We start from the raw sequence: 14,866 nt of genomic DNA, 5'->3' as shown, positions 1-14,866 counted from the left end.
CTAGGAGTGTTCTCCAGCGGGGTGGGGAGGAACTCTCTCTGGTTTTTTTTTCAGTGTCCTGTAGCTATGCTGAAGCCTCAGCACCCTTGTTCATGTTATCTCACATTAGGCACTGGTTAAGCACAGCCCCTTAAATACATACCTAACTTTAATCATTGCTGGCTTTACTATGCAAAAGTAATTCTGTTTTGGTTTTTGGAGGCCACAGCTGAACAGCCACAGCTTTGTACAGAACAGGAAAGCGAGAAAAGCTGGGCAAGTCCCAATACTAGTTGCACTAGGAAAAGTGAACCTATGTGAAGAGTCATGAAGCCTTTGTGGTGGGGGCAGGTATGGGGTGCTGGAGTCTGCAGAGCAGCAGTTTCACCATGTGGGAAGAGGCATGTAAAGTGGGTGTGCTGGGGGGTGTTCAGAGGTAAAAGCCAGATGTATTTTGCAAAGTGTTTCCTGTGGTTGTATTGGCAGTGTGCAGAGAAAGAGTTGAAGAGTTGTGGAAAGAAATGTAGTTAGGTAGGTTATGTGTTTGTAGAAGGGTGATGGATCCTTGAAGACCATGAACTGAGAAATGCTGTTGAATGCTAATTAAGCAAGGGGGAAAGTACATTTTCGGGTTATTTTCATCAGTTGTGACAAGCTCCACTGTTACATTCCCATCTCTTAGCAATTAAACTGGGTGATTCAAGGTCCAGACAAAGGACATAACAATTTAGATTGGAAGAAATGTTTAGTCAAAACCATTAAATTCACAGCTACTGTATGAATATACCTTCTGTATTTGTTGTCATTCTATATTCATTATTGCTGCAAAGTGCACTGTCAAGAGGGAATTTTAAACCAATATTAGTAAGTCACTATGTAAAACTCTCAATGCTGCAATTCCTAACAGAAGTTTGTTTATCCCATCTAAAAATGGATGTTTCCATTTCAAGTACTTGGGTCCAAGGTAGTTTTACTGGGATACAACCTGAATTCAAAATAACCTCTCCACACAGAGAGCTTCTTATGAAGAGCTAGTTCAGAGGCCGAAAGTTGCTTGTAGCAAGTACAGAGGATAACTTCTGAATAAATTAATATATTGGAGGAAATCATAAGCTGCTTACAGGGTGTTTGCAAAGAGGAACAGAGAGTACATTCATCAAAGAAATTACTCAGTTTGAATAATTTGTTAATCTCAGAGCATGCTTACCTGTCTGTGGGGGGAATGGGGAATTTTAATTGGCAAATGTTTGTATTGTGCTTTGAGAGAGTTGCGTGAAAGGGAAGCGTTCTTGTTGTTTCTAGGGCTCTAATTCTTTCTGTAGTTTGTGTGAGTACAGCTTTTTCTTTAGGGTTGTATAAAGAAGGGATGCACTGGTTGTTTTGCGACATGTGTGTGTGGGGGAGATCCTAAAAAAGATGTCTTTACTCGGAATGGCACCCTGGCTGTGTCTGCCCTGCCTGCAGAGCCAGCCCCACACACCTGCCCATATTCTGCAGGCACTCAAGGGTGGAAGCAGCTGAGCACAGACTGCCCTGGGGGTGTTACAGACCCTGAGTACTCAGACAGAGTTGTCTCTGCTTCAGCTAAGGCTGAATATGACCATTTTTTATCAAAAAGGCCTCAGTATTGTATTTTAACTTAACCAAGTTTTACAGAGAAGACTGCATCTTCCACGAAAGTGATGGAATTGTGAGTGTACCTGTTCTGTCCAAGTCACTGTCTGCTCTTTAAAGGAGCTGTAAAAAACTGCAGGTAAACATGGAGATGTAGAAGAGCAGATACAGGTCTGAACTGGGCTGGGAAGTACTTGTAAATACCTGAACAGAGTCTCTCAGTACTCAATATCTAGAGAGAATCCTTCTCAGTTACATCACCATTGATTTTTGGATATGGATAACATTTCACTGGGAGTGAAATTTGGCTGATACAACTATATAATAAATACCTGTTTATGGGAAGAATATTTATAAACAAAGAGTGAGTCTTGGACCTTCAAGTTACATTTGCAAAGCTACTGCCTGAAAATTGGCATAATTGATCTCTTCCAGTCAAGTGATCTTGGAGACAGTGTTGCTGCATCACAAGCTGCAGTAGTATCTCCGAGGCTTTAAAAATGAGCACCAGCGTCTCTGCAAACAGGATACTATTTGTGAGTTTTAATTGGAACCAGTCATGTTTGAATGGTGCAGCTTTGAAATAGCAGGGGTAACCCAAGAAGATCTATCCACAGTGTTCCCCAGACACACAGGGGTGAAGAGCGGACTGAGATCAAGGCCCAGCATGAGATTGTGCTCTGAACTTGAACTTAATTGAACAAATCTTTTGTGTGTATATTAAGACATTTGAGTGCTTCAAATATCTTCCTCTCCTTCCTAGTCTTTCAAGGACTAGATGCAGAAATATTACAAGACAGGCTTTTACAAAGGGGGAATTGAGTCACAGAGAAGCTGAATGCCATATAAAGTCAATGTTGGTCTTCTCACTTAATAAAACTGGTGATTGGAAGAGGTAAGGAGGAAGTAAATATATGTTGGATCATCTTCTATAACCCTGTAATAGTTACATAGAAGCAACTGACCTGGCTGAGAATTTAATTTTAGCTTTTGCCATTTGGCTGGGAAACTCTAGCTAACACACAGTAAAATACACTGTTGTATTTTGGTACAACAGTCTATCTCTTTAAATGCTTCCTTAAAGCCGATGGGCAGTGACAAGATTTTTCTCTGGAAGTAGGTAGTTGTTGGACAGCTGTCCTCTTTGCTGTACAAGTGTGATTATCTTGCAGATTTCTTCTAAAAAGGGTTACCAGCACTGCCTTGGTTTCACTAAAGGAGTCCTTGAGGACTGAGATGAGGAAAATCCTGTTGATTGTGCACTCCATTCTCTTGGTGAGCACCAGCTGGCTTCTCCAGAAGCTGTCCCTGCTGACAGCCTGGGTGGCTTTCATGGCCCTGGTGGGGTATGGTCAAGTGCTCTGGTAGATGTGTTGTTTCAGCCTACTAACCAACAAAAACAAACCAGCACAGTCCTACCAAAAACCCCCCACCCCCAAACGTCTAAGCAATAAAAAAAAAAAACAAACCCAAAAAAAAAAAAAAACCACCAGAATTTGATGGACTGGATATATGGATATGCCATAATAATTTCTAATAGACAGAAAGTGGGTTTTGATGGAGTTAGTCAGACTAGCAGGACCAGGGACTTGTCATAATGACAGGAGAACCTGTTCCCAGAATAGACTATAACTTGAGCTATCTGCTGTTGACATTTCTCTGCAATGTAAATCTTAGAGTTTTCCCAGCTGAATACATCTTATTGCCTCTCCATTCATTACAGCTTTTCTCTACGTTTGTGTTAGAATAAATTAATACAAAACACTTAAATTATGAAGTCTTATATGATAGCCAATGTTCTTTTGTCATGATGCAGTGGTATATGAAAAATCTCTAAATTAGAATGAATGGAAGAGCAGACAGATTCTTCTGATCAGGAAAACCATAAGTTTAAATCTCTTGGTATGTATTGCTTTTTGGTTTGCTTTAGTCTTGATTTAGAGCAACTTTAGAAAATTAATATCAACCATGAAACCTTCTAGGCTATCTTCTCCTTTTTTTTATTTTATTTTTTTTTTCCCTGGTTTAGAGTGAGTAAATGAGCTTTGTACAGTTCTTGAAACTCAGCCTGAAACAGCTCTGAACAAAATATAGTGTTCCTCTAAAATCTTGGATATAATTACATCATCAGCAAATTGGGACAGAAGCCATTAATAGTATCCTTTGTGGGATGAAATCCCATGGGAGGACCTATTTTGGCAGACTGGCATTGTTTACAAATAGATGCAGTGACAGGTACAGTTGTCCCATTCTGAGGAACAACTGAAACTGTGGCCTATAAGAATAACTGCCTTGCTTTTGAAAACAGGCTGAAAATGTGCCTTGGTGCTCCTGTGGTCAGCTTCATACTGATCATCCTGGCAGTGAAGGCTGTATTTGGCACTGGAAAACTATTTGTAGGTGGCTTAAAGAAAAAATAAAACCTTCGCTTGCATAAGCTCCTGCTCTTGGAGAATTGCTGGAGGAAGAGGGAGCTGTATCCAGATGCCTCTGCTGGGCTTCATAAGCTGGGAGGTCTGCACTAAAACCTGAGCATCACGGGCTTTCCCTTCACCAGGATAACGAACACATATCTTCCTGTTACCTTGCAGTAGTTTTCATTGCCGGCTTCCCCCCGCCCACCCCCCTCCCCCCCGCACCTTCCTTATTAGAAAACCTTCTGCATTTCAGGATGGAAATCACAAAGATTAGTTATATTAACTGACCTCGATCTGCAAAACCATTTCGTTTTCTAGGTAGGCAGGCTAGTCTGTACTTGAAAACTAGACTGGCACAAGCTCTGATCTGGGCACAATTACAGCTGTTCTGTGTGATACAAAGCACGTTACTGCCTCTGTACGTGCTTCTACAGGAGGGTGAGTTGTGTTCCTCCATCACCAGAGCACATCTTTACCTGGACAGCGGGGCTGTGTAAGCAGAGCCTTCTCTTGGGAACCAGACACATACTGGGGACCATGGTTTTTCTGAAGAATCACTTGTACTTTCACAGATATTGTGGTCCAAATGACAAACACATCTTTCTCTCTGACAGCTGCCTCCAAAACATTGCTCCATTATTGACAAGTGTGTGATCTTTTCCATGCTTTTAGGCCTGAAGGCAAAGCTCTAGAGAACAACACCTGGTCAATGGCTGCCTGTGGTTCAGTGTTATCTGCAGTTACAGGTGGAGGTGAGCAACCCTATGGTGTAGGGTAAGTCTGGCAGTTGACACAGAGTGAGCCTATGAGTAAACATACTCTTTGGATGGTGAACACCACATTGATCTACCAGCAGAGCAATTGTTTGAAGTCTCCCTCATTTGCTTCAGGGAAAAGATGCTGGAAAAGGTCAGGTCACTAATTGAACCAGTTGAAGGCAGCTGGGAAGGTATTCATTCAAACTGCTCCCCTGGTGGATGTGAGCAACTGGGGTCACTAGCAACTTTGAGTGTGTATTTGTGAATCAGGATCTCCAGGATCACTGCTCCATTCTGTCTGTACTAGACAACAACCCAGCTGTTGCTAGAGTTTTCAGCTGTGTGACCTTGGGATGAGTCTGTGAGATCCCATGGAGATCCAGCTATTCGGGGATGGATGCAAACTAGAGGTGTGATGGAATATTTAATTTGTTGTTCTTTTCATTGGACTGGTGCTTTGAGTCTCAAAACTGGTGTTTTGGGAATTAATTTAGATTAAATTAAAAATTTAAGTAAAGTAATTTTAAAAAGTGATCATTTTATGTGTGGTAATTTAAAATGGCAACAAAGGCCAAAATGTCCAGGTCATGAAAAACAGATGAAAAACAGATTCAGAGATGTTCTAAAGTGAACATCTCTAAATGTTTCAGTTGGTCATTTAGCTTTTACTTGTAAGGTAATGTTAGTTAAGTCAATCTGGATTTCATTATTTCCTATTAACATACCAGCCAAAAATCTGGCAAAATTACAGTTATATCAAAATAAATGTGGTTGTTGAAAATGTTAATCTCTGTTCTAATAAAAAAACCAAAGCAACCCATGACCAACCATGCAACCCCAAAAACTCTCTACCATAGCAACTTTATCTGAATGAAGAAGGGCAGTGCTGCTGTTACCACTGGAGCTTCAGGACTTCTCTCTGTGTGACAGTCAGCATTTTTGGTTGGTACATCTGGAAAAAACCCTACAGCTTCCATAGCTGAAAAAAAAGTTGCTTCCCTTTAAATTTAAGAGAGTAGCTGATGAGGGCATTAGCTCTGTGAATCAGAATGAGGAGAGGGATCCAGAACACATTCACAGTGATGTGCATGTTCTTCTGTAAAAGGAGCCACATTGATTTTAGGGATGGAAGACAAGTGCCTGTAGAACCGTAACCTTTAAAAAGATGCCTACATCACTTCTGATCTGTCTGAAATTATACTCTATTTTTGGGTCTTAAACCAGTTAGTTTTACGAAGTGTTGCATGCTACCCATATCCCCTCAATGAGGGCCTTGTTTCTTACATCGTAAAAAAATGATCGACTACAATGCCAGGTAGTTTGAGTAAGTCTTAACTTTTACTTTGGAAGTCTGTTTTAGAGGAAAGTTTGGATTGTAAACAACTACAGGGGAAATAGTTAAAACCTGTAACCGGGATGAAGAAAAAGCTTTATTTTAATGGTAATACCTTACTTTTTAGGAATTAGCCACTGAATTTATTTACAGCAACCAGCAGTAACCTTATTCAGAGCAAACTTCTAACAGAGAGTTTTTCTTATGCCACTAGAAAGCTTTTCCTGCCCTCTTTCCTGCCCAGGTCACCAGCCTTGGCATCCTCCCTTGACAGGCATGTTTTGTGTTGTGATTTGCAGGAGGCTGTGAGGGCTACTGAAGATGTCTGATAGTCTAGATATTGAAGAGAAACCTCCAGCTCCACCATTGAGAATGAACAGCAACAATCGTGATTCTTCAGCACTAAACCACAGTTCAAAACCACTTCCTATGGCCCCTGAGGAGAAGAACAAGAAAGCCAGACTGCGCTCCATCTTTCCAGGAGGAGGGGATAAAAGTAAAGTATCAGCAATGCAGATGCATAGCTGCTTCTCTGGACTTTCTAGTGGTCATTGTTTTTCATGTTTGCTTTCTGCCACTGTTTTCTTTCTGTTTCAGTTCCAGGCCATGGTATCAATAGCCTTCTATTCCAATTACTCTAGAAACTCATTTCAAAAGAGGAGTCAGTTACTTTGTTGTCTATGAAAAGATACTAAAATATGCATACATTGTGCAACTTGCCTTCTAAAAATAACTTTATAGTTAAGCTGGGGAATCCTTTCCCTTGGATTTTGCTTTGCATTAGCAGTAAATACAGAGATGGTGATGTGTCCTTGTGAAAATACATTCGCAGAAGTGAGAGGGCAATATGCCTGACACTTCAGGGGTTTTTTTATGCACTTACATTCCAAGAACAGGAACAAAGCTCTTCTTGCTTGTTCCTTTTGCAGTGAAAGTGGATGCAGAATGGCTTGGTTTATAACCTGCTAGGTGTGGATGCACCAAGGGAGTCTTTTAAACATGCAGCAAACAGCGTTTCAGTTGCATTACAGTTGCATTCTTTGAAATGCATTTGTGGTGGAAAGGAGTGTGTTTTGAGTTAGCATATTTACGGTTTATGGAAAGGGGTTTTCTTTATTTCTAGTGCCATGGGAATTGATGGGCTGCACCTACAAGGCTGATGTCACTGCAAGGCCACTCTTGATTGTCTTTGAAAGGTTGGGGTCACTGGCGGATGTTCCTGATGATGGAAACAAAGCAAATGTCAATCTATCTTTAAGAAGGAGGATCTGGGGAAGTGTAGGCCAACCAGTCTCACCTTGGTTCTTGGGAAGGTGGTAGAGACAATCCTCCTGGAAACCATTTCCATGCAAATGAAGGATGAAAATGTGGTCAGGAATAGTCGGCATGGATTTGTGGAGGGGAATTCATGCTGTAAAAGGCTACTGACAGCCTTTTACCTTAAAGCATCAGGCTTGGTCATGAAGGGACAGCAATTGTTGTTACTTCTGCTTTAGTAAGGTGTTCAGCAGAGCTTCTGCAGTATCCTCACAGACAGACTGGTGAAGTACAGTATTGATAAGTGTAACAGTGAGGAAGACTGAAAGGCTGGAGTCAGAGATTGTGGTTAGTAGCATTAAATTCGGCTGGATTTCAAGAGTGATTCTGTCTTCAATGTCCATCAGTGTCCCTCCAAGGAGAGGTCAGAACTATGGAACTGTGGTCATTCCCTTGGAGCTCCAGCTTATCTGTGCTGCTTGGCTGCCCCATTCATGAGACTTCATGAGATTGTGTGGAACAGCTGGAGGTAATCTGGCATTCAAAACTCCTCACAGGCAGTAGAAGGCACAGTGGCAGTCCCATTCCTCCCCTCAGCCACAGGCAATTCTGAAGACTTCTCTGATGTGAAGACTATAACGGGATGGGCCCATTTCTTAGGCAGACCTGGCTAGCTCACTTTGCAGATTGTTCCCCCAAACGCCCCCTTCTGGGAGCAAAATTAATTTTCAATTGATTCTTTTTAAAGGCCAAAATGAAAGTTTTTCCCAGCCTGCTTAATTCCCAGAAAGACTTGGATCACTTCTTCCCTTAAGTGCTAGCAGGATGGTAATACTCCTTTCCTGAGGAAGCATTTCTTAAGTAGGAGATGCTGTCTAAAATGCATGCAGAAAAGGAGAGACCCAGAAACAACCCCTTCTGGAAATGATCAGTGACATTGAAAATGTAATTAACTACCAGTCAGAACAATCTTAGGGAACATACAAGTGTCATGATTTTAAATGTGACCGTGAGGAAAAGTCAGGTAAGATTTATAGCTTAATTTTGTTGGGTGAATTAATAAACGGAGGAAGTTTAGCTTGAATGGCCAAGTCCCTTGAGGTAGTTTGGGTCACGGTATCAGCAGGCCTGTGTACTTCATAGACTCTGTGACACATTTTTGAGACTCCTGCTTATAGAACAGAAGGTGACTGATATGTCTGGTCTCATATAGTACAGTGCTTTGCGGCATCACAGTGTTAAGTCCGTGGTTCATCGCTGGTGCGAGTCAATAGAATGTGAAGAAAAACCATGGCAGGGTGTTTCTGCCTGAACCTGCAGGAACTTTGTTGTCTTTCATTTGCTCACCAGAGAGGAGGGATGTAAGGATGGATGATGTGGAGGCCCTCATAGCTAACTCTGTGCAGCAGGAGTGTACCGTGAGAGGCATTTACAAGAAAATCAAATAGGAATGTTCAATACAAACCGCTTGCATCCAGTCAGTCAGGTGCTTCAAAGAAGTCATGGCTTTTCATATCATCTTGCCAGCTTGCATAAAATAGATATGACTTGATTTGCAGAGCCCACACAGAAACATTGAAATTTTTACACTGGGGAGAGGTGAAGGTATAGTAAAGAGATTCTGTATTTCATTTGTAGTATAGGTATCAGCATTTGGACCATAGATGTTATATCACAAGTCCATGAAACAAATGAGACAGATCTTGGGGAATGAGCTGGAACACCTGTCCTCCAGCAGGAGAACCTTACAATGGACAAGTGCTGCTTTTCATTGAATGTTTTTATGTAATCCCTTACTTCACTTCTAGACTTGACTGAACTGCTTTGAACTGAATTTGACAGTCCTTAAATATAATTTTCACTGCATTAGCTTGCAAATGATGAGGTAGAAGAAGCCAGTTTTGCTATCTACACACAGATGACATCTTCTAACTGGCAACGTCTGTCCTGAAAATTAAACAACGTCATCTTAATGATAAAATAAGGGGAAAGCCTTTGCATTTGTATTTGATTTATTGCTGCCATCTTTACTAAATGCTAAATGAATATATTTCATCCGTGAACAATGTGTACGGTATGCAGCACAGACAAAATATGACAATTATTTAATGAGGATAGATGCAGCAATGCAGAGAAAGGATTAGAGGCATTCAAAATAGACTGTAAGTACAAAGAGCAGAGCATCTTCCTCTTAAAGGAGGCTGTAAGGTATAATAAGAAATATACAAATAGAGGCCTCGTGGGGCTATTACCTGAGCAAAGACAAACCTGGACTGGTCAGTCCAGCCTTGGATGAAACCATAGATGAACCTACGGAGCTGGCAAACATAATATTTAAACACTGGAGGAAAGTGAAGGCAGCTTCCCTCAGCCTTTATTTCACTCATTCTTAATCATGGTCAGTAAAACAGGGCTGAAGTGTCATTTGTCAGTAGTCGGAAGTGCAGAAGATGAATGACCACAGGGGATGTTATTTTCAAAAGGTTGTAAAGAGGGATGGAGATGAGAAGCAAATGCAGATTCTTCCAAGACTGCCTGCTTAAGTAAGATACCCCACATACTGGGAATACTGGTGATTTAAGAAGAAAAAAATTCTGGACGCTAATAAAGCCTGCATTTTATGATCATATGTCTTAGTTAATTGAGAGCTCAAAATGTCTTTTCCAAAGACATTTCTGGGATTCTGTTTCTGGGCAGATTCTGTCTTTTCTGAAACAGAGCTGCTGTTTCAGCCTTTTGGTTGGAAGAGGAGTCATTGCATGAGTTGCTGGTTTTCACAGAACCTGTAGGAGAAAAAGCCTTTCCTGTGATTTGGCTGAATTTGAAATGGATTCAAACCATATTGGAGAACAGACACTAATAAATATGTGTGTCCTGTGTGATTTACTTCTGCAGGAGCCCACAAAGTCAAATAGAAGTTAGTTTCTAGATATGAAAACTCAATGAAAAAAAATAACTGAAAATATAAATCATACTGGTTATAGGTAGCCTAAGAAGGCTATTTCATGAACAGCTTGCTTTGGCAGCAGTCACACTGGCTCAAAGAAAAACAAAATAAAATAACACCTGGTAGACCTTCCCTAGCAGGGGTTGACAGGCTGGCATTGTGTTAACCTGGGTCTGTTTCTTAAGTTGGATGGATGCTAATTGATTTGTTTTCCACTTTTTTAAAACACTATTTTGAGCACACCTGATTGTTTAAAGTTTTAAATGAAAAACTGTTCTGAAAATAAGTGCTTGTTAACATTTTGCCTCTAGCCAACAAGAAGAAAGAGAAGGAACGTCCTGAGATCTCTCTTCCTTCAGACTTTGAACACACCATTCATGTGGGATTTGATGCTGTCACTGGAGAATTCACAGTAAGTAACTTCTGTATTTCATGTTTACCAGAACTTCTAGTTTCTTGATGGTAAAATAATCTCTTTTTGCCAGAAACATCAGATCACAGCAGCCAGGCTGTGAAGAAAGAGACTTTTATTTGTTTGGCTTAGGATTTAGAGTACTTAACTTTTGATTCAGGCTGCTTTTTTTTTTTTTTTTTTTTTTTCTTTCTCTCCAAGGATTGTCAGCAGAGTGTCTGCAGGAAATGAAAACTAGCAAGAATGTAGATGTATGCTTTTCCCAGTCTCTCAAGCTGCTACAAGGGTTGGTTATTCAGTGTCTTTGGGAAAGCATAAAAATTCCTCCCCCCCATGCATAGTAGACAACCAGCCTCAATGCAAAGTCCAGCTGCTCTGGAGACACTCAGAAAGCTGCAGCACTGTGGAAGTCCATTCATTTTAATTTAGAATCCTTCAAAATATATTTATACTCTAGGTGATCAGTGTTTCTAGCCTTTATGTACTAGTAAAATAGCTGTCAGCTTTTGCATCTTGAATCTCAACAAAGTGTTGGGAAAAATGAATCTGATAGAAGCTCTGAAGTGTGCAGGGATTTCAGAGCTTTTCTTCTCCGATTACTAATAGGGTGCTGAAACCATTGTTCTTTAAAGCTGAGATGGCAGTGAGCTTACATTTTGTTAAACTGTGGAGGTGAGAAGGAGCATTAGCAACTCTACTGCAAGCAGTAGTGCCCCATGAGCTGAGTGGTCAGACTGTGTAATCATCATTGTGGACTGTGCTAGTGCTGACTGACTGCATGCACCAAACAAGATCGGACAAATCATTTGCCTGGACAAAGGATGGCTAATTTTCAGAATTTGAGCCCTAAAATGGGATTTCTTCATAATTTTGTACTTTGATTGCTACTTTTGTTTCACAAAGAGGTTTCAGAAAGCTGGAAACTTTCTGTGTCCTACACTAGAGTTGCAACAGTAGGAATAACAGTAGAAGAAAAAAAGACACATTTAATTATAGCATGTCTTCAAAGGAGTAGTGAAATAGAATTATCCTTTGTAATTAGGAAATACAGATACATTTAAAATAAATGGACTAGTTAATTAGGATTTTTAAAATTAGATGTCATAAAATCTTACTTCAAAATTTATTCTGTGCCAAACCCTAGGGCTTGACTAAATGCATATTTAAAAAGCCCAGATGTCATAATTTTTGATCAGAAACTTTGCATAAAATTTTAAAATTGCATTTTCACTGCTCTCTATCTTGATTTTTCCTTTTTTTCCCCTCTCTTTCTTTTCCTGTAGCCACTTTATTGTTCCAGTTAATCTTCAGTGCCATTCTCCTTATCTTCATATCATGTTACATTACTTTATGCCTTTGTTTCTCTCCTTTTTGTGTTTACGTCACTTCTTGTCTGTCTTCACCTTCCCACTTTCTGTTCTCTTCCCATTGGATGTTCAGCTGTTCTTATTCTATATCTGTTCTTGCTTTATTGCCTTCTACCTTTATTTCTGTGTGTTTGAGACTTTTTCCTTCTGATTCCAAGTAAACACAATGGGTCACATATGTGTTCTCTCATAACCTGACTGGTGGTCAGGGTCCTGGTTAGTTCATGTCCCTGTGAGCTGGAACAGAAAGGGATGTAAGACTTAAGAAACTTCAGCACAGGCACTCACTACCTGTATTTCAGGGATCAAGGCTTGGAATATTTTGAATGTTGTTATTATCTACCAGTGTTTCAAAACAGTCTCTAACATCTTTGGTGTTTTTTTTGCTGTCAGATACTGCCAGCACAGAGTAAATCAATTCTCCATGACTAAATAGGTCCAGCTTTATTGCAGTAGTGTAGTTTCTTTTTAAATATCTTTCTCCTTTTCCAAGCAATGGATGTGAGATGTCTGTTTTCCAATTACACTTATTCTTGAAATGTGGAAGTGCAGTGCTGCAGTCTGAGAAGGCTGTAAGCAATTCAAAACTAACCAAAGGGTCAGGTGACTTCCCATGCACAGCTTGCCAACACAGGACTTAATGGTGGAGTCCTTAGTGGAGTCCATCATCAATCAAAGGAAGGGAATTTTTGCACCATTAAGAACTAGATATTGGTCCCAACTAATCCCAGATGTAGGCATTACATTACACATTACATTAGGCATGTTAGGTTTGTCCCAACCTGGATAGAACCTGTGTATCAGCTGGGTAGTCATGTGGTAAGTACCTCCTTCAAAGGAACTGCCACTAGCCCGTACCATGTTCTGGTATTCCCACTGTCTAGTGATCATGCTGTCTGCCTCTTTCAAAAGTTTGGAAGTGCCATGGGAGTGTCTAATCAATGTGCAAACACACAGGGGTTTTTTTGTTTTGAATTATTGCAGCTGTCATGCCAGTAGTGCCTGCTCTCCTGATTATATGCAATGCATTGGGTCATTTTCTGACATCAACCATTGCCCCCAGCTGCATCCCCTGATTGCTGTTAGATGCATCCTAATGCACGATTGCATGGGCTCCTGAGTTCTGGCTTTCAGGCTTGAGCACCAACTTGTGTTGTCCATCATGAAGAAATATTACATCTCCATTTCATTGTGCTTGGAGCAGCCACATTTGCTAAGAAACAGGGCTTCTAAAGCAGAGAATAAAATTGGTTTGAAACTGTTGGATGGGAGCATCTTGCTAGAGCTTTATGATCCTTTATTTGCAAAATGAGTTGCCTTTTCTGAATGAAGGACAGCGTGGTTAGCAGGCCTTTGGGGGGTGTTTTTTGTAAGGCATGCATGTTTGAAACCATTTCCTCTTAGAAAAAAATGTGGTTACCTGCCAAACTTTTAAAGCTTCTAAATTAGGCCATTAGTAAGTGGGAAAAGTTGTGGCTGTAGATCCAAAGAAGTTGCACATTCCTAATCTAATCAAGCATTTCTTTACAATTGTCCTCATTTTCAGTCTAAAACACACAGATTGTGTTGTGGCAATGTACAGCCTCCCAGATTTCACAATCTGACTTTGATCATCTTCTTTATCCACTGGTCAAATGGTGATCTCAGGGCTGGAGAACACCCAAGCCTGGAAAAAACTTTTATAGAGCCATTCAGAAATGGTAATCTGGCTTCAAAACTAGTCAAACAGCAAAAGCCCAGATATTTCTCTTTTTTTTTCTTTTTTCTTTTTTTTTCTTTTTAAATTTAAATTGACAAGGAAAAACACATGTAATTTTTCTAGTCAATTGGCATTAATTCTCAGGAATGTATATTTGAGGAGAGAAAAACTGTTTAAAAGCGAGAGAAGGGGGAATGATGCTTCCAAACTTTGGAACAGTTGTGATTTTTCTGTTTTCCTAAACCTGCCTTCCTGTAGCCTGTCTACCACCTGATCTATTTGGTATCCACCTCGTAACTCTCATTTTAGATGGGTTTTGCCCATTCTGTCCCATTGGTTTTCTTCTCCTACCACCTTCTAAGTTTTCCCACATTCTGTTTTAACTTTCTTTTCTTTCTTTATTTACATCCATTACAGCCAGATCTCTATGGTTCACAGATGTGCCCAGGGAAGCTCCCAGAGGTGCGTCACAGGCCCCAAAGGCTTCTTTGAGATGTCATAGCACTGCAGCAGCAGGTTGATATCTGTGCAGTAGATTTGTTGCTTGGCTTTTCCCACTTTTTTTCATCAATCCTAAACTTTGGAGGCTCATGTCACACATTGTTTTGTGGACAATTTCTGAGAAGAAGCTATATGAAAGTAGATTAGCACATTTTTTCTTCAGTGAGCCCTGCAATTTGCTGGGCAATGTCAGCTGTGCAGTAAGAGGGGGGAAATGACAGGCTGTTAAGTCTAGGGAATTATCCTGGATAACTGAAACAAGTTCTTATCAATAGAATTTCATTGTGGAGCTGGGGCTTTTAGTTATTGGATCAATTTTCAAATTCTACCTCACCCATAACATGTCCAAGCATTCATCCAAGGCTTTGCCACTCTCAGCCTGTTTTCTGAGTTCTCGGTTTCTGTATGTTTGCAGTAAGGAATCTAGAGACATCCTTTGCAGCTGTGGTATAGCTCAGTATCATGATTTTGAGAGCTGAAAGACAGATGCTTTACCCTGCAGTGTTCCCTGGTATGCTGAAAATTAATTGTAACAGAGTGGGGTTTACCTTTGAATCAGACAGCAGTGATCATTTCAGCAAA

The 14,866-nt window shown here is 40.4% G+C and overlaps 1 protein-coding gene across 11 annotated transcripts in view; it reads left to right on the top strand.

Moving 5' to 3' along the window:
- Positions 1-14,866, top strand: part of LOC111928712 (serine/threonine-protein kinase PAK 3) — a 117,676-nt gene that overhangs the window by 81,517 nt on the left and 21,293 nt on the right. For 8 of the 11 annotated variants that reach the window (XM_086850608.1, XM_086850603.1, XM_086850604.1 and 5 more), the window contains 3 exons: positions 4,683-4,762; positions 6,401-6,597; positions 10,617-10,717. In XM_086850608.1, the coding sequence (XP_086706734.1) occupies positions 6,423-6,597; positions 10,617-10,717 (276 nt within the window). In that variant the 5' untranslated portion in view covers positions 4,683-4,762; positions 6,401-6,422. The remainder of the gene's footprint in view (positions 1-4,682; positions 4,763-6,400; positions 6,598-10,616; positions 10,718-14,866) is intronic. The other 3 variants (XM_086850610.1, XM_086850611.1, XM_086850612.1) reach the window with 1 other exon arrangement.

The sequence above is a fragment of the Cyanistes caeruleus genome, chromosome 14, assembly GCF_971803275.1.
Source record: "Cyanistes caeruleus chromosome 14, bCyaCae1.hap1.1, whole genome shotgun sequence".
Classification (NCBI taxonomy): domain Eukaryota; kingdom Metazoa; phylum Chordata; class Aves; order Passeriformes; family Paridae; genus Cyanistes; species Cyanistes caeruleus.
Note: the sequence above shows the minus strand (reverse complement) of the source record. Positions and strands in the feature narration are given on the sequence as shown.